Here is a 24,776-nt window from a genome sequence, read left to right as displayed (position 1 = left end):
TTCCTGTAATTAGTACCTGCTTCTCTTCAGTTGTCAACCCTTCATTAGTGTTTTCTTGATATATACATATTGCACCTGCACTGTGAAGACACCATCATATTTCAAACACCCCTTAACAAACACATTAGGCTAATCTAAGGGACCTTCCATAAGCAGGTGCCTCTTGGTACAGGCTTGGTTTGTGGCCCCCACATTCCTTTACTGTAGATAACTACTGAATCCAGGCTTCAGGAGCATCTTAGAAAAAGACTTTAAAATGTTTCTTTATATTTAGGTTAACGTATAAGATATAAGTCAATAAAAATATATTCAGGACAAACAGTTATTTCTGCCCCTTTGGCTATACATTAGCTAGAGACCCAAGAAGCCCAATCAGATTTTCTAAATGGAGTTTCTGCTGGACAGCTCCTAATAGCACCTCCTTACTGATTAGGGTCTTCTGCAGAGAGGCAAGCTGTTTTGCACTTCAAACTGAGAGAAGACATTTTCTGTTGACTATATTAAAGGATTATACAAAGATTCATTACACATGAAACATTCAATGCCTATAACATAGGATACATACATTGAACGTGAGTGATTAACATAGTCTTTAAGTTTCATTATTAGCTAAAATATAAAAGCTTTCAAATATAAAAACATGATTATAAACTACTATATTATTTATTATTCCCCTCTAACCCTTGACCTCTTCTTCTGCTAGCTCATTATCTTAGAGCAGGTGTGCTTTTACCGACAAACATAACAAAAACACAAATCAAATGGGATATGATAAGCACCATACTCCCATATCTCCTGGATTCCATCCAACTAGCAGGCTTTTAACCTTTCTTACCCTGGAGCCAGGCCGTTCCACATACTTTCCTTTAACATTTTATAAAAGTATATTAGGAATATAAAAGTGTGTTTTAAAATCATCTAATATTCAAGTGTAGAGACTATATATGAACTTTATAAAACTACCGGTAGATTATATTCAGTGTTCAACAACTAAATCTTGTGATTCTGTGAAGGCTATATTCTTTGTGACTTCTAAATTCTATATTGGTGCTCTAAAATATGTGTATGTGCGAAGATAACTCAATATAGTCTTACACCTTAGCATAAGCAATCGCCTTATGAAAACACCTAATGATACCTCCTTTATAACTTATAAGGCAATCATTGTCATTGTCCCATGCATGCTTATGTTTAAAAAAGTAACACCTCTTTGGTATATGTAAAAGCAACATTTTACCATCTCTCACATGCACATCATTGAATTGGTTCATTTATATATTGCATCATGCTGCTTTTTTCTCCACTCCACCCCCTTTGCCCCCATTTCTCATCCATTTTAGTTTGCCGCAGCCAGCAAGCTTTCACATGTTGATCATCCTCAAATCAAAGTGGTAGATTCAATGTTAACTATTAAATATAATACTAAATAGTGTCCTGCCAGGCAGTTAGGATGGAAGAAGAAGAAGAAGAGTTTGGATTTATATCCCCCCTTTCTCTCCTGCAGGAGACTCAAAGGGGCTTACAATCTCCTTGCCCTTCCCCCCTCACAACAAACACCCTGTGAGGTAGGTGGGGCTGAGAGAGCTCCGAGAAGCCGTGACTAGCCCAAGGTCACCCAGCTGGCGTGTGTGGGAGTGCACAGGCTAATCTGAATTCCCCAGATAAGCCTCCACAGCTCACGTGGCACAGCGGGGAATCAAACCCGGTTCCTCCAGATTAGATACACGAGCTCTTAACCACCTACGCCACTGCTGCTCCTGCTGGACAGAAGACTCTTGGAATAGCTACAGTGCAAGCATTGCTATTTTCCCCATTTGCTTTGCCTTGAACAGCAGCGTGATGTGCTGAAATTCAACAGGTGAAGATTTTCCGAGTGTGATGAAAAAGCGGGAATACGCTTCAGCCCAGCTTAGGTTTCCATTAAAGGCTCTGTGGCATGCCAAGAAAAAAGGAAAGATGGTAACATGAGATCTCATTAAGGAGAGCCTTGTCGTGTAATCCCAAGGGATTATCCATGGGCGTGGCAGAGAAATGGCTCGTAGTCTGGGAGATAAAAATGAGGATTTAGTGCTGGATAAGCAATCTGTATTGAAGACAAACACATTGTTTCCCGTAGGTTTTTCTGTGGGTTGCTAACTTGCTTAGTTTGCAGGGCTGCCAGATCCATGCTGGGAAATTTCTGAAGATTTGAAGAGGGAACCTGGGGAAAGTCCGATTTAGGGAAGGGGGGGACCTCACCATAATCCTAAGTGTACCCTCCAAATCAGCCATTTTCTCCAGGAAAATGGATCTATGTAATCTGGAGATTTGTTGTAATCCTCAGAGATCTCTGAGCCCCACCTGCAGGTTGGCAACCCCGTAGGCCCTGCTCCTGCATCTTTCACAATGACTGGCTGTGCAGGCATATTTCTTTCCATGACATAAAAATCTTCCCCTTCTGATATCTGCACGTCCAGATTCATGTAAAGGCACTGGAGCAAGGGGTTCGGGTCAACCTCCCTTCCCCCAGCTTGCCCTATGTCTGTTATTAATGGTTCCCTTTTCCACCATGGCAGATGCCTTCCCTGTCTCGTTCACAAAGGCATCTCCTGCTGTTCCCTGCCCTCCTTGCCGGTTTCTGTGACAATCTCCGCTCTGAGCTCATTAGCTGTACTTTGAGTTTCCATGAGCTCACAGGGTGATTAATACCCAGGGAGTAGATGGCTGATCACTCTGCCCTATGTCCTGGGCTAACCTCTCCCCCTGGCATTGACAAGCCCTGCTCTCCTGGTCCCCTTCACACTTTCTTGTGTCCAGCCCAAGAGCCGGTATACACTCACCTGAGTGGCACAGGGAGGAGGCTTCTTCTTTTCCCTTGGAAAGACCAGGAGCTGAGAAGCAGAAGAAAATCTACCTGAAGATCTAGGAGGAGGACTTGGGAAAAGGTGAGAAAAAAGAGGGGGTGGTCGCGGTGAATCTTTCTAGTTAAGTTCCAACTGCACTTTTGTAGCCGTGCACTTGCATATATTTAATTCTTGTTCTATTAGTTGTTCCTTTAATATCACTTCGGACTGCAGCAGTTAACTAGTGACATTATTTACCTCTGTGCATTGAAAATCTTAACCTGCCTGTTTCTACACATGAAACCTCTAAATATTTCTGTGGGTTGCTAACTTGTTAAATACAAATGGCAGAGAATGTGGGCATTCTTCATTATTAATTAATTTATTAATCTGTATTAAGTTACCTGTATTAATTATACTGGTACAATAGCCTATAAATATATATTATAAGATAATCTTATTACAATAAAATAATATTATCTGCATAATTAATACAGATTAACTAATGGTGGAGAATGCCTGCATTCTCCACCATTAATCTGTATTTAACAGATCACACAGCTGGAAACATTCTCACATGAAGCTTTTCCTTGGCATTAAGAAACTTCACCTGCTAAATTTCTGAGCACCCAAAACCACTAAACTCTCTAAACCTGGAGCAATCTAGAACCAAGTATGCCTCAGAAATTCTCTGTAGATGCTAATCTTAGAACGTTAAAAGGGGAAAATAAAAAACAATAGGACACGCTGCAAAAAAGGTAGGGAAAAACCCATCTTGCTGGAAGCACACTAGACATTTTAAACAGCATGCTGCAGTAGTTTGGAAGTGACTGGAAGGAAGAACTGATAATGGGAGAAACCAGTTTTTATTTAAATGGCTGAGTCCCAGGATGCCAATGGGACATGTGACTGTATCTGAAAAGGTGAAGGGAAATCCATTAGCAGCTGGGAGCCAAAGTGGCCGTGTCTGAAATGACAGGGGGAAAAAATCTGTTCGTTGCTCAAATGGATCATACGGCAGGTGGAAAGGGGCCTCAGAGGTGGTTTGCCATCGTCTTCCTCTGCATAATAAACTTGGTATTCTTTGGTGGTCTCTCTATGAAAAACTAATTAGGGCTGCCCCTGCTTAGCAGCAGAGATCTGATGAGATCAGGCTTGCCTGGGCCATCCAGGTCAGGGCAGCCATTTTCTTTTTGCAGTCCAATTACAGAATTTCCCTTTAGAGGGGTTTTTGTTCCTCCCTCTTGCAGCTTCAAGCAAGAAATGAAATTCTATGAGTTTGAATTCTTCCGTTTAAATAGGTGCTGCTTAGGGGTGTGGCTAGGGCTAGATTGGGCCTGGTAATCTCCAAGAATTAGAACTCATCTCTAGGTGATAGAGATGAGTTCCTTCGGAGAAATGTTGTTTTGGAGAGTGGAATCTATGCCATCTCGCTCGGGTCCTGCGCCTCTCCAAAACCCTTCCTTCCCAGGTTCCACCTCCAAAATCTCCAACCCTTGATGTGTCAGACAATGCTGTTGGGGTCACCCCAGGCCTTTGCCCACATGATCTGGTTGATGTCCCTCCCCCTGCCCTGCCCCACAGTAAGGGCTTATCCAAAGCAAGGCAAAGCTATTTAGGACACTTCAGGTATCTGTGAGCTCCCAGGTCAGGAGGGAGGGGCCACTGAGACCCTAATCGGCCTTGAGCTTCCTCACCCTTGGCTCTCTGCTGCTGGCGGGGAACTTGGGCAGTGATTCTGAATCCCCTGTGGAAGCCACAGGACAGAGAAGAGGAAGGCAAGTCCAAATCCTGCGTGGCTCCAGACGCAAGATGTATATTTGCCTCAATGTGGGGTGCTGCCCCTTCTTCCTGTATAACCTTAGAAATGTGCTATAGATGATAGAAACCACCTTAAGAGTATCTCCCAAGCAGGAAGCAGGACTTTCTGTGTTCCAAGTGGTGGGTTAGATTTTTGAACCATACCTTAGAAAGGCTGAAACAAACTTCCAAAAGTATAACTGATACTGCAGCAGTAGACCATGCTAAGTGTGATGGGGCCTATTGGCTAGTGCCAGAGGCAACATGTGCCACATCTCCTGCTTTCTATACCCAAAGCAGTTTTACAACAATTTCTCATCTTAAAATTATTTTTTCTACAATTGTATTCCTACCTAGAGAGACATGCAATATTTATTTTACTTCATTTATACCTTGCCTTTTCCCTCAATGGGGGACTCAAAGTGTTCTCCTTTGAGGTAGGATAGGCTGTGTGACTAGCCCAGGTTCAACAGCAAGCTTCCATGGCAGAGTGGGGATTTGAACCTGGATCTTCCCAGGTCTGCCTAGCTTTCAATATAGCCCTTTAGACCCAGCATACCAGAAAAAAGGAGGGAAGGTTGAATTACCCAGACTTACCCTTATATCATGGAACACCACATTTAAAGATCACTCTTCGATATGCAGAAAACACAGAAGAGTATAAATTCAACAAAGTTATGATGACCAAATTACTTTGAAAGTGTTTGCCTGGACTGACCCAACCCCAAGAATATTGCACAGTCCTTTTCTCCCATAGAATGTGGGTTTTTCATATTCAAAGGTGGAATCTATTATGAAACTAATTAAGCTTAAGCTTCAGGGCCCCTTATCCTGAGTGTGCCCCAGAGGTTTCAGTTTATACTGCTTAAAATTTTGGGAATTACTGTATGCAAAGCGGTTTTTTTTTAAAGGGAATATTAATAACGTATTGTAATTTCATACAAAATAATAGTTAAAATAAAAATTAAAAGCTTATTAAAGTATCCTATAGGCTAGCCATAAATGAAAAAAGTTCAAATTAAAAATGTCTCACTCTAAATATATTTAATATAAAATAATTATAAATAATTTAAAACACTATTAAAATTTATGACAGAATTTAAACCGTTATTAAAATTATTTGTCCTAGACTAGCTGTAATTAAAAAAATGAAAGCGTATTTCATTGCTTGCGGTCATTGTGAAGGATAACATTTTGTTAAGCTTTTATTCACACGAGCCGTCTTTTAAAAAATATCAACTAAAAATTGTGTGGCATGCTCTTCATCAAAACATGAAGTAAAATTATGCCTGTAAGATATAGCAAAGGGATGTGTTTTACTTTATAATTTCCCCTTTTTCAAAAAATGAAATAATCCTTTTTTAAAAAAATTAAATTAAAAAGGGGGAAATTATTGACCCCAAGAAATTGTGGGGATCTGTCATGGAACAATCCCATTGCAGAAGATAACAGTGGTTACCCAGACCTCATTACTGGTTGTGAAAGAGCCCTCATAACAGTTCAAGCTTCAGGGTCCCAAAAATGTAGGTCCGCACCTGTTCATATGGTGGGACAGACAGAAAAAAATTAAAATATCAGGCTCATTTTGTAGTTTCCTTGGACAATCACCCCTCTCCCTTCCCAGAAATAACACTTTTAATAACCAGAGGGGGGGCGGGGGGGACAGGGGGAGATAGAAAAGATTAAAGGGCTTATCTGTGTTGTACCCCTGCAAACCACTTCAGCAAACTTAAAATTACATTGGTTTTAATGTTGACAAGTTCATCATTTATTGCAGACTCCCTTTGTGAAGACAGTGTATTCAAAGGCCCCGATTGAGGGGGGGAAACCAGATTTTAGCAATGATGGCATTGTGAATGTATTATTTTAACTCTCTGTAAATAGTGAGGAAGAAACACTGCACAAAAATGGAATAGGGATAGAATAAGGGTTGCCACCTCTGGGTTGGGAGATTCCTGGAGATTTTGGAAGTGGAGTCTGAAGAGGGTGGTGGGGTACAATACTATAGAGCAGCAGGGGTCTCCAACCTTTGGCGCTCCAGATGTTCACGGACTATGATTCCCATCAGCCTCTGCCAGCATGGCCAATTGACAGAGCTGATGGGAAGTGCAGTCCATGAACATCTGGAAGGCCATAGGTTGGAGACCCCTGTCATGGATCCTACTTTCCAAAGTAGCCATTTTCACCAGGTGAATTGATCTCTGAAGCCTAGAAATCTGTTGTAATCCCAGGAGACCTCGAGTCACCATCCAGATGTTGGCAACCCTGGACTCAACAGTAACTTTATTCAGTGATAAGTGGTCTTCCACCAGGGAGGCCGACCATGCCGTCCTTTGCATTGTGACTCCTTTCCAAAGCCATCGATTTCCATACACTAGACCGGAGTAACATTGCGTAGGGTCGCACTGCAAATCATTTGGATTTTCCTCCATCATTATTGAGGAGAGAACCTAGCAAATCACCTTCCAATGTCATTTTATTTTATTTAAAATTCATCCCATCTATTTACAATGTCAGATATTATGCTAGAAAGGATGGAGTGATGTGGAAGGTTTTGTACGCTCTAAAAACTATGTGCCCCGCCCCCCCCAGCCCCAATTGGTTGTGTATTGTTTTGCAAATTTTTAAAAAGTCACAGCATTGCTGAGGACCTTTCAGTTCTTCCTGAGTATTTTTATCCCAGTCTAATCCCTCAGATGAGCTTCTCTCTTAATTGTGGGGAAAATCCTTATTGCTGCATGGAGGAAAAATAAATATCCCTAGCATTAGATGGTTGTTTGAGATTGGAAGGAACTCCTCCCAGGGGTGTATCTGCCAGAGGGACATGTGGGGTCACATATCCCTGGGTGCCAGATGTTGGGGGGCGCAAAATCACCCCCACCCCTCCCGTGTAGAGGTGCCCCTGCCTGGCGTTTCCCCCCTTCACAGGGAGGCCAGAATGCCGCTCACCTGCTGAGTTGTTTGCCGCAGCTGCAGACCTCCTGCCTTTCCCAGCTGCTGTAGCCCTTGCCGCCCCTCTGCAGCACCTGGAGGGAGGGGGCCCGGAGAAGCCGGCAGCCGCAGCAGGACCCAGCCGCCACCCTGCCTGCCCATCCATGGAAGGGTACCCCTTGTCCCCGGGCGCCACTCTTCCCTAGAGGAGAATCACATGGGGAAGCAAGAATCCATGCCCCGTGACCAGGGAGAGTCCTGCATGCTGTCCCACGTCATTTTCGCGTGCCTCAACCCCATGTGAGGCATGCAAAAACGACGAGACAGCAGAACTTCCTGCTGCTTCCAAGCGCCCTCAACCCTGCCCTCTCCCCTCCCTTCCTTCCCCCCCTGCCGGCTGGGCTCCCAGTGGCAGCCTGCAGTCTCTTCTGACCTCCCCTCTGGGCAGGCCAGAAGAGACTGCAGTCCTGGCCTCGGAGATCTTATTTTATAAGCACTGAGGCCGGGGGTGGGGCTTGGAGAGCAGGAAGTCCCACCCCTTCCTGCTCCCCAAGTCCCACCCCCCAGCGTTCTGGAGACAATTTGTCTCCGGGCGCCATTTACCCCAGGTACACCTCTGGATGGCCCCCACAGGCCGGGAGGCCTTAAGTGGGGCTGAGCAGGGGGGAGGTTGGGGGGAGTGTCTTGCCCCAGGCACCATTTTTTGCCCATATGCCACTGACTTCTCCCATAGTTAAAAGCAATAAACAGTCTGAGACTGAATTGTTTTATTAATTTCAGTTAAACCTCAGATGTTCATCTCGACTAACTTGTTGGTACTACAGATTCAGTGTGAGCTGCCAAATCCTATGCCTATTTATTCAAAAGGAAGTTCAGTGGAGTTTCCTTTCAAGTCAGTAAATATTGAATTTTAACCTTAAACGATCAACTAAACTGGGGGTCGTATTAAAAAAAAAGTTAATACAATTGATTATAAAAACCAGGTGGCAATTATAATTCAAGAAGAGGCATTGTAAAGGCATTGTTTCAACTCTCTGAAAAGGTAATTTCAACTCTCAAGGAGAGACATTGCTAGATGTAGCTTTCAGGACATCAGGAAGGATTTTGAGGTTCTTGGAAGGAAGCTGAAGGAATTGGTTGTCATTTCATCTCTACTTCCAGTTGAAGGACATGGGCCCAGGCAGGAAAGAATAGTGGAGGTGAAAAACCGGCTTCACAGGTGGTGGTGCCAGGAAAGTTTTGGCTTCTTGGGCCATGGTTTGCAGTTTCATGAAGAGGGACTACTAGCAAGGGATGGATTACACCTCACGGCTATAGAGAAGAGCATTTTTGCTAGGAGATTGACAAACCTTATCAGGAGGGCTTTAAACTGAGTGAAGTGGTAGAGGGAGACAATATTCAAGTGGGAAGGAGTTCACCTAGTACTATAGATAATAGGCTGAATGTTATAGAGCGAATACTTAAGGGGAATAAAACCTTAAATAAGCACTCACTGAGCATGAACCAAAGCCTTAGATGTTTCTAAAGTAATGCACAAAGTGTGGGTAATAAACAGGATGAACTGGAACTCTTTAGCACAGCATAATGAATATGATATAATAGGCATCACACAAACCTGGTGGGATGAATCTCATGACTGGATTGTAATAATTGAGGGGTACAACCTATTCCAGAGAAACAGATCAACTTGGAAAGGCGGAGAAGTAGCACTATATGTCAGGGATGATTACACCTGTGAGCAGCCCCATGATTTAAATCTGTCAATGCCAATAAAGGTTGATGATGATGTTGATGATTTAAATCCTGGGAACCAGGTTGAGAGCATCTGGGTCAAAATTAAGGGGGAGAAAAACAACATTGATCTCATTGTGGGGGTCTATTATAGACCCCCCAAGCCCAACTGAAGAGTTGGAGGATGCCTTCCTGGAGCAGATGACGAAACTTTCACAAAGAAGAGAAATAGTAGTAATGGGAGATTTCAATTATCCAGATATTTGCTGGGAATCAAACTCTGCTGGGAATCAAACTAGGTCCAACAATTTCCTCACTTGCCTTCCAGACAATTTCATGGTCCAGAAGGTGACTGAGACATCAAGACTATTTTACATCTGCTCCTAACCAACAATAATAACCTGATTAATGGAGTGGTAGAGTTCTTAGGCGGGAGTGACCATGTTCTCCTGGAGTTTGTTATACAATGGAAAGGGGATGCCAAATCTAGTCGGACACACGTTCTAAACTTTGAGAAAGCTGATTTCAGTAAACTTAAGAAACTACTGGGAGTGATCCCATGGTTAAGAATATTAAGAGAGAAGGGAGTACAAAGTGGATGGGAGTTTCTTAAAAGTGAGATCTTGAAGGCACAATTTCAAACAGATCCAGTAAGGAGGAAAAATGGGAAGTGTCTAAAGAAACTAGGATGGATGTCTAAAGAACTCTCGAGTGAGCTAAGATATAAAAGGGACATGTACAAGAAATGGAAAAGGGGGGGAAATACAAAAGAGGAATTCAAACAAATAGCCAAGACATGTAGGGAGAAAGTCAGAAAAGCTAAAGCTCACAATGAGCTCAGACTTGTGAGAGATGTTAAAAACAACAAAAGGGGCTTTTTTGGTTATGTCCGCAGCAAAAGGAAGAAAAGGATATGATGGGGTCACTGTGTGGAGAAGATGGTGAAATATAATCTTTCACACAGAAGGGGATTTATTTATTTTGTAAATTTCTATTCCGCTTTTCAACTACACCCCAATATTGCAATAAAAACATAATATACCAGATTTTTAAAACTCCTAAAAACATACCTAAAAGCAATTACCCATTATCCCAAAATTCACCCCTTCCCAACCCCCAACCCCCCGATGCAAGTGCAGGGCAAGTTCCAGGCAAGCCAGTGATTTAACAGTAGATTACATCAGTCAAGTGTCCATACAAAAATGATGGTATGAGCCAGGACTGAAAGGTGTATAATGTTGGATCTCGAATGTGGGGGCACTCTAAAGTGGGGGCTATTGCAGAGGAATTCCCCTGCACAGCCCCTAACCCCTCACCTCAAAGGGGGAAGGAACTGCCAGCAGGGCTCCCCCCTCATGACCTCAGCACCTGGACCAGGCTATGTGGTAGAAGGTGCTCCTGCAAATAGTCTGGTCTCAGGCCATTTAGGGCTTTGTAGGTCAAAATCAACACCTTAAATTGAGCCCAGTTGTGAACTGGAAGTCATAGAATCATAGTTGGAGGAGACCACAAGGGCCATCAAGTCCAACCCCCTGCAATGCAGGAACACATTGCAGATCCTTCAGTACCAGCATTGTATGACCACAGCCTGGGGTGTAAGTCAGCAGCCGAGCTGCAGCATCCTGTACCAGCTCCAACTTCCGGGCTATCTTTAAGGGTAAAGTGCATCGCAGTAGTCAAACTTGGAGGTTACCAGCGCTTGGACAACTGTGGTCAGGTTGTTTTGGTCCAGAAATGAGTGGAGCTGGCGAATCAGCTGGAGACATTGGTAGGCCTCTCTACCCACAGTTGCCATCATACACAGCTGCATATCCAGGAGGACCCCCAAATCTCTCTACCTGATCTTTTGGAGCAAAATTGCCCTGTCCAGGCAAAAGTGACCCTCTATGAACTGGACCTTAGAACTTGACACAAACACTTCCATCTTGTCAGGATTCAGCTTCAATCAACTGACCCCCATCCAGTCCATGATCGCCTCCCGGCAGTGGTCCAGCACCTGCACTGCCTCACCTACTGAAGATGGAATTGGGAGTAACATCTGGATGACACTGGCATATTGATGGCAAGCCACACTGAACCTTCTGATGACCTCCGCCAGTGGCTTCATATAGACGTGGAATAGCGCAGGCAACAGCACTGAGCCCTGGGGAACTCCACAAGAGAACTCCCAGGACTCTAACCTTGCATCCACCACGATTACCCTCTGGAATTGCCCACTGAGGTAGGAGGAGAACCACTGTAAAACAGTGGCTCCCACTCCCATCCCATGCAGACACTCCAGCAAGATGCCATAGTTGATGGTATCAAAGACCACCAAGAGGTCAAAGAGAACCAGCAGGGACTCGTGGCTCCTGTCTCTCTTCCTGACGAGGTCATCCATCAGGGTGACCAATGGAGTTTCAGTGCTGAACCCTCTTTTGATGCCTTCTGGGATGCGTGTGACTTTTATCTCAGAAGAGGCATTCCCCCTTCTCTTTTACACTGGAGGAAAGCCTCTGCAAAGCGGGTTGCAATTAAACATGGGTATGTCAACAAGTCAAGCATAGAACTATGATTAAATGGTTTCATGAAAACACTATTATTGTAAAACAAATACATCTATCATTTTTCTCTCACATGCAAATATATGCAAATATAATAGATTATAATCCCCAAGATTTTGTTAGCCGGGGACAGCCCTATTCATTCTTCTTCTCTTCACCTTCTATCCAGGCAGGTAGCACCCACAATCTTGGTTTAGAGCCTCGCCTTGCAAATGAGATCATGACAGAAATGATGAGGGGCTGTGAGGGTCCCGAGACACCCACTGAGGCTTGTGCTCCGTGCCAGACTTCAGCAGAGAATCTGGAGTGCTGTAATCAAGCCATACCTGATGGAACGGGTACAAGCTCTGATCAAGAAATGCAGTGGATCTCGGCCAGGAGTGACAGCCCCCTCAGAGCACCTTCTTTAAATAATCAGGTGAGATTGGACTGTCCCTTAGAAACCATAGATCAGGAATGTGCCACCCTCTGAATATGTTTTTATAGGGGTGTACTGAACCGTTTTGCTTGGCTTCCGGGATATTGGGAGAGGCAGACTCTGCCTGAACATGGCAAGTTCTATGTGAAATTGACAAAGCTAAGCCAGTGCTGTGGGAGAAGGCAACAGGCATTGCTTTTTCCCTGTATGGCACCTAGGCCTGCTTTATTTTGATCCCTACCCATTCACGAAGAGGAGTCAGGTTTCATTTTGAAGAATTGTGAGAGAGGAGGAGGGAAGAAGGGCGGACATTTTATACAGAATGCAAGGGCTGGCCCTAGATATGTGCCTTGTGTTCTGAAGTACAGCCATTTTGGGGAGTGGCAAAACAAATTCAGCCAGCCTGGGAGGGAGAGGAGTATTTTGCTTCTTGTAATTATTATTTTCCCAAGCTTAGCTAGAAATGCTGATACTCCAGACTTCAAAAGCCAAAGGAATTTTCCATGTGTGCAGCTTAACACATATTTTTCTAGCAGTCAAACCTTGCATCTCGGAAATGATTTCTGTGAAATCATTTTGCACACCTCCTCTGCACCCGCATCATTTTGGGGGTTTTCCACTTGTCTCTTCATCTGCAATAATACCATACGCTGCTGCTGAAAATGTTCCTGATAGTGATGGGGTTTCATCCTTGGCCCCTTCCGCACATGCAGAATAATGCACTTTCAATCCATTTTCAATGCACTTTGAAGCTGGATTTTCCTGAGTGGAATAGCAAAATCCACTTGCAAACAATGGTGAGAGTGGATTGAATGTGCATTATTCTGCATGTGCGGAAGGGACCCTTGACACAGAAGAACAACCCTCTCTCTTTATTTTTCTTTTGTTCGCAGACGCTCTAACATTACTCCAGAGTTACATTTTGAAGCAGCAATTTTAAAAATGTCTCAGCCGCCATCTCTACTATTGAGAACTACCAACCCAAAATGGAAGCTAAACAGTGTGCCATTAGAGCAGGTGCCATTATCTGAAGGAACAGAAACACATGGCCACCCCTCCCTCCCTCCCTCCCTCTCTCCCTCCCACCCCAAACCCCTACGTTTTCCAGACAAATTTGATATGCAGTAACACATTATCATTACTGCAGCAATCCCCAATCACACATTGCCCTGGCATCTCCACATTCTATCACTGATGCACTTGCCCCCCTGCTTCAAAATTGCTCTCTGCCCTAAGATTATATGAGTAGTTGGACATGAAGTTGACAACGGTGTTCCAATCGACCCTGCTTCTTTGTATCTCTGCCTTAATGTTAACATGGCAAGTTCTAAGTGAAATTGACAAAGCTGGTCCAGTCATGCACGTCCGCCTCAATGTTGCATTGCTAATTTGATATGACAAAAGGGAAAAGAAACAAAATTTCCTTTTGAAAACAGGAGAGGAGGGGAAGGACAAAATGGCTGAAGGGGAGGTTGAGCAACTACATGGGGAGTGGATAAGGCCCAGGTGTTTGGTGAGGTGGAGAAATAAAGACTATTTCAACATGCTTGTATGTTCAAGGGAAGCTGGCTTGGAAACTAATTGAAAAAAACCATTATGGTTAAAGGCCTTTCCCCCCCAAGTTGTTTACTATGTATCCTTCCATCAAATGCTACATTTCCCCCCTGTTCGGTGCTGGAATAATTTCTAGTTAACTTTTTCTCTGTTGTTTTACTGTGATGTTTTGCCCGATCTGTTTCTGAGCTTGTTTCCCTTAAGTATGCAATCATAATGATCATTGTTTATTTCTCTGCCCTAACAAACCCTGTCCTTTATCCACACCCCCATGAAATTGCTTAACCTTTTCAGCCATTTTCTTCTCCCCTCCTCCTCCATTTTCAGGGTGGATCGAAGCAGCATTGTCAATTTCACCTAGCGCTCCCCACCTTAATCTTCAAGTAGCAATACAACGAGGTTGGGTAGATTGGCTCAGCTTTGTCAATTTCATATAGAACATTCCCTCCCCTTCATGGCAACCCATCCTCCCTTTCAACCATTTTCTCTTTCCCTTAGTCAGTCACTTCCTCCCTTCCCACTCTCCTTCCATTTCCCCCCTCGTATTTAATTTTTTTCCCAAAGTTACATTATTGATAGAGCGCTGTGAATGGACAAGTAAATACTAAGCTAACATTTCTTTTCTCCCTCCCCCTCCATTTTGAGATCAGAGCAGCTTTGTCAACTTCACCTAGAACCTCTGAAGCTAATGTTCAGTCTGAGATACAAGGAGGCTGGGTGGACCGGAGCAACTTTGTCAGTTTCAGATATACCCTTTTCCACCAAAAGATCTAAGTGCGGCCGTGTGTGGTGCAGCAGAAGTGACAGGAACCTCCTTCCGATGTTGAAAATAGTCCTGATTCTTTTTTAGCATTTTTAAAAAATCATTTTAGAAGAAGAAGAAGAAGAGTTTGGATTTATATCCCCCCTTTCTCTCCTGCAGGAGACTCAAAGGGGCTTACAAGCTCCTTGCCCTTCCCCCCTCACAACAAACACCCTGTGAGGTAGGTGGGGCTGAGAGAGCTCCAAGAAGCTGTGACTAGCCCAAGGTCACCCAGCTGGCGTGTGTGGGAGTGTACAGGCTCATCTGAATTCCCCAGATAAGCCTCCACAGCTCAAGCGGCAGAGCTGGGAATCAAACCGGGTTCCTCCAGATTAGATACATGAGCTCTTAACCTCCTACGCCACTGCTGCTCCTTTTAAGTGCAGTCTAAACTATGATTCTGTGCACTATTGAACATTTCACTTTGATAAGAGAGCATTGATATTGCCTTGAACTACTATTGACGAAACTTCCCTTGTTCTATAATAGTGCCCGCCATTTTCTGCCAGGTTCAGAAGTCTCCGTGCTGCCACAGCCATTTTAAGACTGTCCCCAGAAGTCTCCTCTGCTTGCAGCTCATCCAATGGCCATTTCCATGTGACAAGTAGAAGAATAAAGTTTGTTCATCCTGGCAATCCAATGGGCTTATGTTTTTTTCTTTTCTTTTCTTTTTTTTTTGAGGGGGATGTCTTTGTAGCTTTGCAGAGTGCATATCAGAATAGCAGCTACTGGTCTACCTCTCATTAAGAAGCACTGGGTAGACCTGGCCTCCACAGGTCTACCCACAATTGAAAGTAATAGGTAGACCTGGCCTCTCTAGGTCTTTTGGCCATCTGAAAGGGATTAGCCGGGCACCATAACAAAGTGTTCACAAATGCATGTTGGCGGCATTGCATACTTCTCAACTTCTAATGTGTGAATAAGCTCTCTGGTTTGTCCTCAGGTTTTCCTAAGTCCTCCACAGGGTCTGGGCGCCGATCCCTTCAGGGCTGTTCCCTTGGAGCCGTGTGAAGGCTTTTCTGGAGAGCCGTGTGATGAGATGTGCCGGGAACCCGGTGAGCTACCGTGTGAGGAGATGTGTGGCCGAAGGCCCTTGGACAAGGCGAGGTGTAGGGAGTTGCTGGATGAGGAACTGCGTGACGACACATGCAGGGGATCCAGCCAGAGTCTTTATGAAGATCCCTATGAAGAGTCAGAGCTAGAGAGCCCAACCGGCCGGAAGACACGCCTGCCATCCATCATAGTGGAACCCATTGAAGTGGGCGATGTAGAAAGTGGGGAACTACGGTGGCCCCCAGAGGATCTCTCCTTGCTTGAGGAACCTGAACAAGATGAGCTCTTTGCGGAAGGTGAGGAGACGCCAGGGACTGGTGAGTAGGGCAGCGTGGGGGACCAACAGGGGATGGGACTCTCTCTTTATACCCAAGGGCTGGTGTTTTCAAGCACTGTTATCTGGGGTTACCCTTTTATTCTCATGCCCAAAGTTGCCTCCTCCACGTTACTACATTGCTGATGGCTTCCCCCACAGCCCAGTGGCATGCTGCATTCACTCACTCTGCACTGGCTTCTCCTTCCCTGATGCAAAAGCCATTCTTACTGGAGAAACAGCACTCTCCTGTGGCACATCATCAGTGTTCCCAAATATATATAAGCTGCAGCAGGGTGTGAAATGTCAAGCTGTATGCCATCTGGAGCTTTCAGAGTCTGTGCACAGCCTGAAAAAATCATGTGGAGTCAAAACACAGCGCATCCATTAAAGAGATTCGTCCACCTTTAGAGAGACTAGAGCAAAAACATGCAGCATTTTGACAGAGTGACCCCACAATGTAAAAACAGGGACAGTGATTTATCAGGGAGAGTGACCTGAAAATATCTGCCAATATTCTACCTCGGTTGGCATGAATCGGGGAGAGGGGACTTTACCAAATCTAAAGTGGAGAACAGATAGTGGGAGAGTAGTGATTCTTTCCCCTTAGTTCTTGGCCATTCTGGCAGGGGCTGATGGGATTTGTAGTCCATGAACCTCTGGAGAGCCGCAGGTTGCAGACCCCTGCCTTAGTTCTTTCCACATCAGCAGATTCCCAAAGCAGATGCAGTGGAAGCAAATTCTAGTTTTGGTTGCAGGGGTCTTGAGTTGGGTTCCAGGGACAGGTTACCGTCTGCCTACCTTACTGGCTGAACTAACTGAGGTGATGTCAAAACTGGTGTTAAAGACCCCGATAATTCCCAGAAGCTCTTTTCACTGTTCTTCCCTCTAGGCCAGGGGTGGGCAATTATTTTTTCCATGGGGCCGCATAAGAAACAGAAAATATTGTGGAGGGCCGGGCCAAAAGGCTGAACTCAATTCTGCATCATAGGGGCTGATAAGTGACAGATAGGTGGACAGATCGACTTGGAATCAGTGGCAACAGTTCTGCATACAACACTATTTGGCACAAAGAATCACAGGCTTAACCTACCTGCATAGTTGTCCACTGTGACAATCAAGCAAGTGGGGAAACTTAAGTCCCTTGACCTACTTTTTTCATCGACTGGCGCTTTTGAAAGCCCCGAAGGCAACCGGCTTCTGCGGGGCTTTCAAAGGCACCTCGCTCCCCAGCAAGGCAGGGGGACGAGGTGCTTTTGAAAGCCCCGCAGAAGCAGGCAGCCAAGGCAACCGGCTTCTGCGGGGCTTTCAAAGGAGGGGATCGCCCCAGAATCCACTGCGTGAGGGGGGAAGGGGGAGGGTTAACGTGAGCAGCGCGGTTCTAAACAGGTCCTCTTAGGCCAGTGCCAAGTCTGTCATAAGGGCCAGTCAGGGTCATCCGGCGGGCCGGATGTGGCCCCCGGGCCGTATAATGCCCAGGTCTGCTCTAGGCGGAAGGGGCTGTTAGAGAAGGGTTACCACATGTTTGGAAAGGAACACAAGGGTGCTGTTTATGCAAGGGCTTTTGAAGGTGGACCATCTTTTTGACTGATATCAGTGGGTGGGTGGTTTCCATGGGTGACAACGGATTGGACCCCACAGGTCTATTTTGCTAATGGTGGTGCCTTCCTCTGATGTCAGGAGCCTTCCTCTGATGGAACACTCCCTTTCAACAGGGGAAGGCTCATCACACTGACAGAAGGCACAGCCATTAGAGGAGCAGATCTGCAGGATCCAACCCATATTTCATTTTATTAATGTTGTTTTTATCGAAACAGATTGGAATCTGCTTTGAGCCTATGGTTGTCAGCTCTGGGTGGGAAATATTTGAAGATTTTGGGGCAGAGCCTGAAGACGGTGAGGTTTGAGGATGGGAGGGATTCAAAGGAGTAGGGTGCCAAAGTCTGCCTTCCAAAGCAGCCATTTTCCCCAGGTGAATCGGTCTCCGTCACCTGAAGATAATTTGCAATGCCAGATCACCAGTCATCACCTGGAGGTTGGCAACCCTACTAGAGCCTGTAGGTAGGTAGGGGAAGAGGCAAGAAATGAAATTCTAAAATATGAACTAAACAAACAGAGCAGGTAGTGGGGCTCTTTGGAAACTCAGTAGGGATTTCCTATGAGGAGTGATGGTGGAGAAGCTTTCCTGAGAGATGACTTCCCTGCCACAAAATGCAATTATATGGGAGTTTGAGATGTATTGTCAGTTTGGATAGGGTCTAAATAGGGATGTCACTCCCAGGTTGAGAAATTCCTGGAGATTTGGAGGTGGAGCTTGTTGAGGGTGCTCAACGGGGATGTGATTTCATAACGTTTACCCTTAGAAACTATCAATTGCTCTAATGGAACAGATTTTTGAGTCTGGAGATAATTGGTACTCTGAGAGAAGAAGAAGAAGAAGAAGAGTTTGGATTTATATCCCCCCTTTCTCTCCTGCAGGAGACTCAAAGGGGCTTACAAGCTCCTTGCCCTCCCCCCCTCACAACAAACACCCTGTGAGGTAGGTGGGGCTGAGAGAGCTCCGAGAAGCTGTGACTAGCCCAAGGTCACCCAGCTGGCGTGTGTGGGAGTGCACAGGCTAATCTGAATTCCCCAGATAAGCCTCCACAGCTCAGGTGGCAGAGCGGGGAATCAAACCCGGTTCCTCCAGATTAGATACACAAGCTCTTAACCTCCTACGCCACTGCTGCTCACTGCAGAACTGCAGGCCTCAGCAACCCTGGGCCTAATAACAGGCCTGGCCTGGGAGCATATTGTTGAAACCATCCCAGAATTCTTTGCAACAGCTCGAAAAGATATTCTGGTTTGTTGCTTCTCCGTAATGTCCCCTTTATTGGTAATAATATGATGTATGGTATGATGTATTTGTTTATTATGTTGTTAGCCGCCCTGAGCCCTTCGGGGATAGGGCGGGGTATAAATATAAAGTGAAATGAAAATGAAATGAAATAAAATGTCCCCTTTATTGGCAATAAAACATTTATTGCCGTATTAGCATAAAAGACAGACTATATATATATATTGTCTGTCTTTTATGCTGATACGGCAATAAATGTTTTATTGCCAATAAAGGGGACATTTCATTTCATTTCATTTTCATTTCACTTTATATATCCACATATAACATAACAGATCTTGAGAATCGGTTACAGTACTACAGAAATCTTAACTCTACATTTGTAGACGCATCTCAATAGTGAGATGTAGAAATTTGGCTGTTGTCTCGGTTATATTATCAACATCGTTATTTAACAGGTATAAGATTTTTTGTTGGTCCAATAAACGTTTTTTCTTTGCCAGAACCGGCTGCCAAAGATTTAGCTTGGTTGCCCTTCTGTTCTGTGTTTTCAGGGCTGTCCTCTTTCGAAAGCGACTTGGAGGAGGTGCTTCTGTAAGACCGTCTGAGGAGTTCATGGGATGGATGGAGACTGAGAAGAGTGTGAAGTGGGGGGCGCTGGGGCAAAAAAAATACTTCTGTGATTCCAGACATTTCCTTGAACTCTGAAACAGAAGACAGAGCTCCTGGGCTTTGCTTTGGAAGAAGGGGATGACCCAGGCAAGAAGAAATGGCAGCCAGCAGAGTGGGTTCCAGCAAGATTGTAGTAACTTTATTTTGTATTGTCGAAGGCTTTCATGGCCAGAATCACTAGAATGTTGTGGGTTTTCCAGGTTGTATTGCTGTGTTCCAGTAGTATTTTCTCCTGACGTTTCGCCTGCATCATGGCACAGCACAGGAGTCATTCTAGTAACTTTATTTTGGCTACTGAGATGGAGGTGTTCAAGATGGAGGCCATGCCTCCCACAAGACCTATACTCTTTCCCTCCAGATCTTTTTCCCACAGGGACTTTGGCTTCACCTTCTTGCCCCAGTTGAACCAAAGCCAATATATACGTAACTCTGTTTTTTTATGATTCCCTGTTGCTACTACCTCTAGCATCAAAATTAGACAGCTGTGTGGTGAGGGAGACCAGGATCAAACCCCTGTTCTCACCCTGTGTTAGCTGACCTCGGCCTAACCTACCTCACATAGTTGTTCTGAGGGAAAATGGAGTAGGGACAGTATCCTGAGCTGCTTGAAGGAAGGGCAGGGTAAAATGCAATAGACAGACAGATTGTAAACTCCTCAGGGCAGGGACCTTAACAAAATGGCCTAAAGCTACTCTGTAAGCCCCCTCCTTCCCCCCGGCTGGTAATGATGTACAGTGAAAATAAAATTTCCTCCCTTGTACAAGATCTTCTCCAATTATATGTGAGTCGGGCTCTGTTATGTTTAATTGCTCCACATGTTCTGGCAACCTTCTTGTGTTGTGGACATTGATATCCATACAATTGTTCATCAAAGCTTAATTTACCAGTTAGTAACCTTTGTGGAGTCAATGAAGAGAATGTACCCTGGTTTTTAAAAAAAACTGGGGAAGGAGGGGACTGATAAATATTGACCTTTAGAGCCCACCCAAATTCTACAGGAGGAATGGGGGGATTTTCACCCACTAACCCTCACATAGCAGACGTCTAACTCCTATCCTAAACTATGGGAAGAGTTCTGTCCCATGAAAGCAGCATTTTGGAGGGAATTTTGGGGATAAGTCATGCTCTTTCATTGCTCAAATTTTAGGTGGAGTTGCTAAGTCATTCCCAACTGAGCATAGTGATTACTTGATAAGTGAGAATTTGGACCTGTGTTCAAAACAATCCCCCCCATGAAGGCCAAAAGGCCTGAGGCAATTCTGGCTTCTCATGTAAATACGATCACAATGTGTTTCAGAAATAGATCGACATTTTTAAAGCCTGGATGGGTAAACTGGAACCCTCATGTTCACCAGCTGATTACCTCTGAATGTCAAACTGTGGACAAGCCAGAGAAATCATGCACTGACTGTGAGCTTTCTGGAGGCAGCTGGCTGGCCTGCAGGCATTCGAAAAACAATGCTGAAATAATGTATTGTCGAAGGCTTTCATGGCTGGAATCACTTGGGTGCTGTGTGGTTTCCGGGCTGTATGGCCGTGTTCTAGCAGCAGTCTCTCCTGACGTTTTGCCTGCATCTGTGGCTGGCATCATCAGATCCTCTGAAGATGCCAGTCACAGATGCAGGCGAAACATCAGGAGAGAATGCTGCTAGAACACTGTTTCCATAACAGGCTCCCGAAAGTCCCACGTACAGCACCACAACAAATGCTAAAACTAGCCACCATCTTAAGCCAGAGTTTGAGAAATCAAGGAATCCCTACTTGGGTCTATTCAGTAAGGCTTACTCCTAGGAAAGTGGTCTTAAGAGCAAACTACAAGGCTAGTATGGTGGTGAGATCTATCAAGAAGAAGAAGAAGAGTTTGGATTTATATCCCCCCTTTCTCTCCTGCAGGAGACTCAAAGGGGCTTACAAGCTCCTTGCCCTTCCACCCCTCACAACAAACACCCTGTGAGGTAGGTGGGGCTGAGAGAGCTCCGAGAAGCTGTGACTAGCCCAAGGTCACCCAGCTGGCGTGTGTGGGAGTGCACAGGCTAATCTGAATTCCCCAGATAAGCCTCCACAGCTCAGGCAGCAGAGCGGGGAATCAAACCCAGTTCCTCCAGATTAGATACACGAGCTCTTAACCTCCTACGCCACTGCTGCTCCCAAGAGCTGTCAGCCGTGTCAGCTATATTTATTTTTCTCTTATTTTTCCCCCTCCTGTTAGGAACTAGGGTGCCATTGGACTTAGAATGATTTAATTGTTTTTAATTATGTATTATTAAGTATGTATGATTTTATGTATTATTTATGCATTATTAAGTATGTTGGGAGCCTCCCAGAGCCTGTGAGGGGAAGGGCGGCATACAAGACTAATAAATAAATATTTATTTTTATTTTCTAAAATTTATATCCCACCTTTGTGTCATAAGGACCACTAAGATGGCTAACATAGTAAAATGTTCGTACCACATGGATCCTTCATGTTTAGGGTCAGTCTGTCTCTGATTCTCAGTTGCTGAGGACTGTGGCTGCCTGCTAGGGCTAGACCAGGGGTAGGGAACCTTTAACACTCAAAGAGCCATTTGGACCCGTTTTCCACGAGAAAAGAAAACACTTGGAGCCACAAATAATTTTTGACATTTAAAATAAAGATAACACTGTATATATTGGGGTTTTTTTACCTTTTACTCCTCTCATTCTGAGAAGCGCATGGATGCGTCCGCCCTGCTGCCTGCAGGGCGGGCAAGGATGGGGCCAGCAGCTCAGCCTCGCCAGCCGCCGGGAGAGCGCCCACCCCGCTCAAACGGGGTGGGCGAGAGGGGAAGCCCACAGTGCGGTCCAGCCGGCCGCAGGCAATTGGTGCTCCCGCCCTGCTGCCTGCAGGGCAGGCAAGGATGAAGCCGGCGGCTCGGCCTTGCCGGCCGCTGGGAAAGCGCCCGCCCCATTCCAATGGGGCGGGCTAGAGGGGAAGCCCGCAGCACAGCGCAGCCGGCCGTGGGCAGTTGATACGCCTGCCCTGCTGCCTGCAGGGTGGGCAAGGATGGGGCCGGCAGCTTGGCTTGTGGAGCCGCAGTGCAAGGGCAGAAGAGCCGCATGCGGCTCTCGAGCCGCAGGTTCCCTACCCCTGGGCTAGACAGACCCTCAGTAGGAGCTGACTGTGCTCATCTTACTTACTGGTGGAAAGGCCATAGCTTTTTATGTCTCCAGAGATCACAACAGGCCTTGTAAGTGCCTGTTTCTCTGAAGATAAGTGTCTAGAAATCTAACATGGCATCATAGTTGTGGTGTCTACACACTGAGTTCCCAGAGCTACTCGGCATTCAAACACTTCTGTACAAATAAAATGGTCTCTGCTATATTCCAGAAGTGGTGATTTTGTTGCAAAGCTACTGTTTGTGAATGGGAGGTAGGTTGGCCCTTCTCTGCTCCTGTCATATATTTACTGGGCTTGTTGGTTTTCAGGCCAACAGAAGGAGAAATAAAGGATGTAGTACAACTGGATGCAAAATTCTGTTCCTGGAGGCTCTTCACTTGGATGTGGAATAAAAGCAAAGTCTTTCAGCCTAGGAGTCTAGGACCTAGTTTTAATTTTAGGTAAAAGATGTTCAGACTAATATTTCTAAAAACCAGGGAGCGGCACAGTACAAAATATGAACTCACAAAAAATGAATAAAGTACCTCCAGGTAATAAAGTACCTGAGTTCAGACAAATATTTCTACAGGTATACCCAAAAGCTCATGGGCACTGCTGATGGAATTGCAGTAAACAGATGGAGATTAAATGGCCTTGGAGTGAATTAGGGCATTGCCCCGTATAGTTTAATTGCTGCCTTTTCGGCTAATAGCAGCATCCTAGGCAGGGTCTCAGGCCAAAAAGAATTCTTCCCAACTTCTCATAACCTAATATCCACATTTATTGGAGATGGCCAGGATATCCTTAGGAGACTCTCCTGATGATACCACCCAGGTTTGGTGAAGTTTGGTTCAGGGGATCCAAAGTCAGGGACCCTCAAAGGTGTAGCCCCTATATTAGCTCCCATTGGAAACAATGGGGGATGGGAGCACCCCCTTTGGGAGTCCATAACTTTGGACCCCCTGAACCAGACCTCACCAAACCTGGGTGGTATCATCAGGAGAGTCTCCCAACAAATCCCTGAAATTTTGGTGCTGCCAGCGCTAGCCTAAAAACTGCGCCCCCTGCAGGCCAAAAATAAAAAAACACTTAAAAATACAAAAAAACCACAAACAGGGGCGCGGAGCTTCGGACATGTAATGGGGGGGGGGGTTTGAACCCAAGAACTCCCCCTTACCTACGTTCCTGCCTCCTGTAGATCCTGGTCCTTCAGAAGGACATTTTCCACAGCAAGAAGACTGACATTCAGCGCCTCGTCTAGATCCTTGCCCCTCATGAGCAGAACAACCAGAATGATGCCAAGCAAGCTAAACAAACTGCACAATTTCTACAGGGTTCAGAATCTGTCTTCCCTCTGCACAGATGCTTTCTCTCGTTGTGGCCCAAAGTACATGTAGCCTCGCTTCTGTCCCATGCTTATTGCATTAATGTGGAATTAGAAGGGACTTAACCAGCAGGGAGGCATCTCTGAATCCTTGTTAATCCCCATTGGGATGGTTACCATGGAGAAAGCACAGCCTCTGGGTCACTTTTGCCTTCCTTGTTTACCAGTGATATGGAGGCTTTCCCCACTACAGAAGGGAGCTAAGGTTGACTTGGTTCCCTTCAGTGGAGGGCGATTCCAGGCTGCCCCCACAGCAACTGAGTTGGCCCTCTGGAACCGAGCTAAGTGGGCGGGATCATCTTGGTGCCTGTTTCGCTCCTCTCGATCGTGATTGGCGCTTGTGTTACGGCAGGAAACGGGAGCGTTCTTTTTTTTTTTACAGTTTTTACAGTTTACAGTTACATGCACTTTCTGCCCGCCACGACTCTCCCGTTCTGCGCATGCCACAAAGGTGCACATAAGCGGCTCGTGATTGGTTGAACGGATGAGGTGTCGCTTCGATGCTTCTCCACTTCGAAGCGGTATCGACCTTGTTCCGGCAGAAAAGTGTAGTTCATAACTGCGACAAGGATGTCGCAGTTCTGAGGGGGGGAACTGAGACAAAACAATGTTGAGCTCGGTGGCAGTGGGAATTCACTGAGGCGAACCTAGGCAGAAACCAGTTCAACTCTGTCAGTGGGAAAAGCCCCATGGATTCCACAGCCCAGAGTGTCTTGCACGCCCACTTCATAGCTAGCGGGAAGTTCCTGGCAGCAGCTCTTTACAGGGTCAGTTTTCTTAGGAAGAGACTCACAGTACA

General features: G+C 45.4%; 1 protein-coding gene across 2 annotated transcripts; it reads left to right on the top strand.

Annotated features, from left to right (window-relative positions):
* The first annotated feature begins 2,656 nt into the window (after window positions 1–2,656).
* On the top strand, window positions 2,657–20,235 carry LOC125441752. 2 transcript variants are annotated; one of them, XM_048512632.1, is made up of 4 exons: window positions 2,657–2,924; window positions 11,997–12,245; window positions 15,545–15,950; window positions 19,358–20,235. In XM_048512632.1, exons 2-4 carry the CDS (start codon window positions 12,048–12,050, stop codon window positions 19,399–19,401), a joined length of 648 nt encoding a protein of 215 aa, XP_048368589.1. In that variant the 5' UTR covers window positions 2,657–2,924; window positions 11,997–12,047; the 3' UTR covers window positions 19,402–20,235. The 2 variants fall into 2 exon arrangements, with proteins under 2 accessions (XP_048368589.1, XP_048368580.1); XM_048512623.1 differs by having other exon boundaries at window positions 15,545–15,971.
* The last annotated feature ends 4,541 nt before the right edge of the window (window positions 20,236–24,776 follow it).

The sequence above is a fragment of the Sphaerodactylus townsendi genome, linkage group LG01 (assembly GCF_021028975.2).
Source record: "Sphaerodactylus townsendi isolate TG3544 linkage group LG01, MPM_Stown_v2.3, whole genome shotgun sequence".
Taxonomy (NCBI): domain Eukaryota; kingdom Metazoa; phylum Chordata; class Lepidosauria; order Squamata; family Sphaerodactylidae; genus Sphaerodactylus; species Sphaerodactylus townsendi.
The sequence above is the reverse complement of the archived record's forward strand: the minus strand, read 5'-3'. Positions and strand labels throughout refer to the sequence as shown.

Bases quoted from the DNA above. Each gene is read 5' to 3' on its own strand.
- LOC125441752 (XM_048512623.1), top strand. From the start codon at position 12,048: ATGACAGAAATGATGAGGGGCTGTGAGGGTCCCGAGACACCCACTGAG. The intron at 12,246-15,544 runs GTGAGATTGGAC...GTTTGTCCTCAG, and splicing joins CACCTTCTTTAAATAATCAG to GTTTTCCTAAGTCCTCCACA. The intron at 15,972-19,357 runs GTGAGTAGGGCA...CTGTGTTTTCAG, and splicing joins TGAGGAGACGCCAGGGACTG to GGCTGTCCTCTTTCGAAAGC.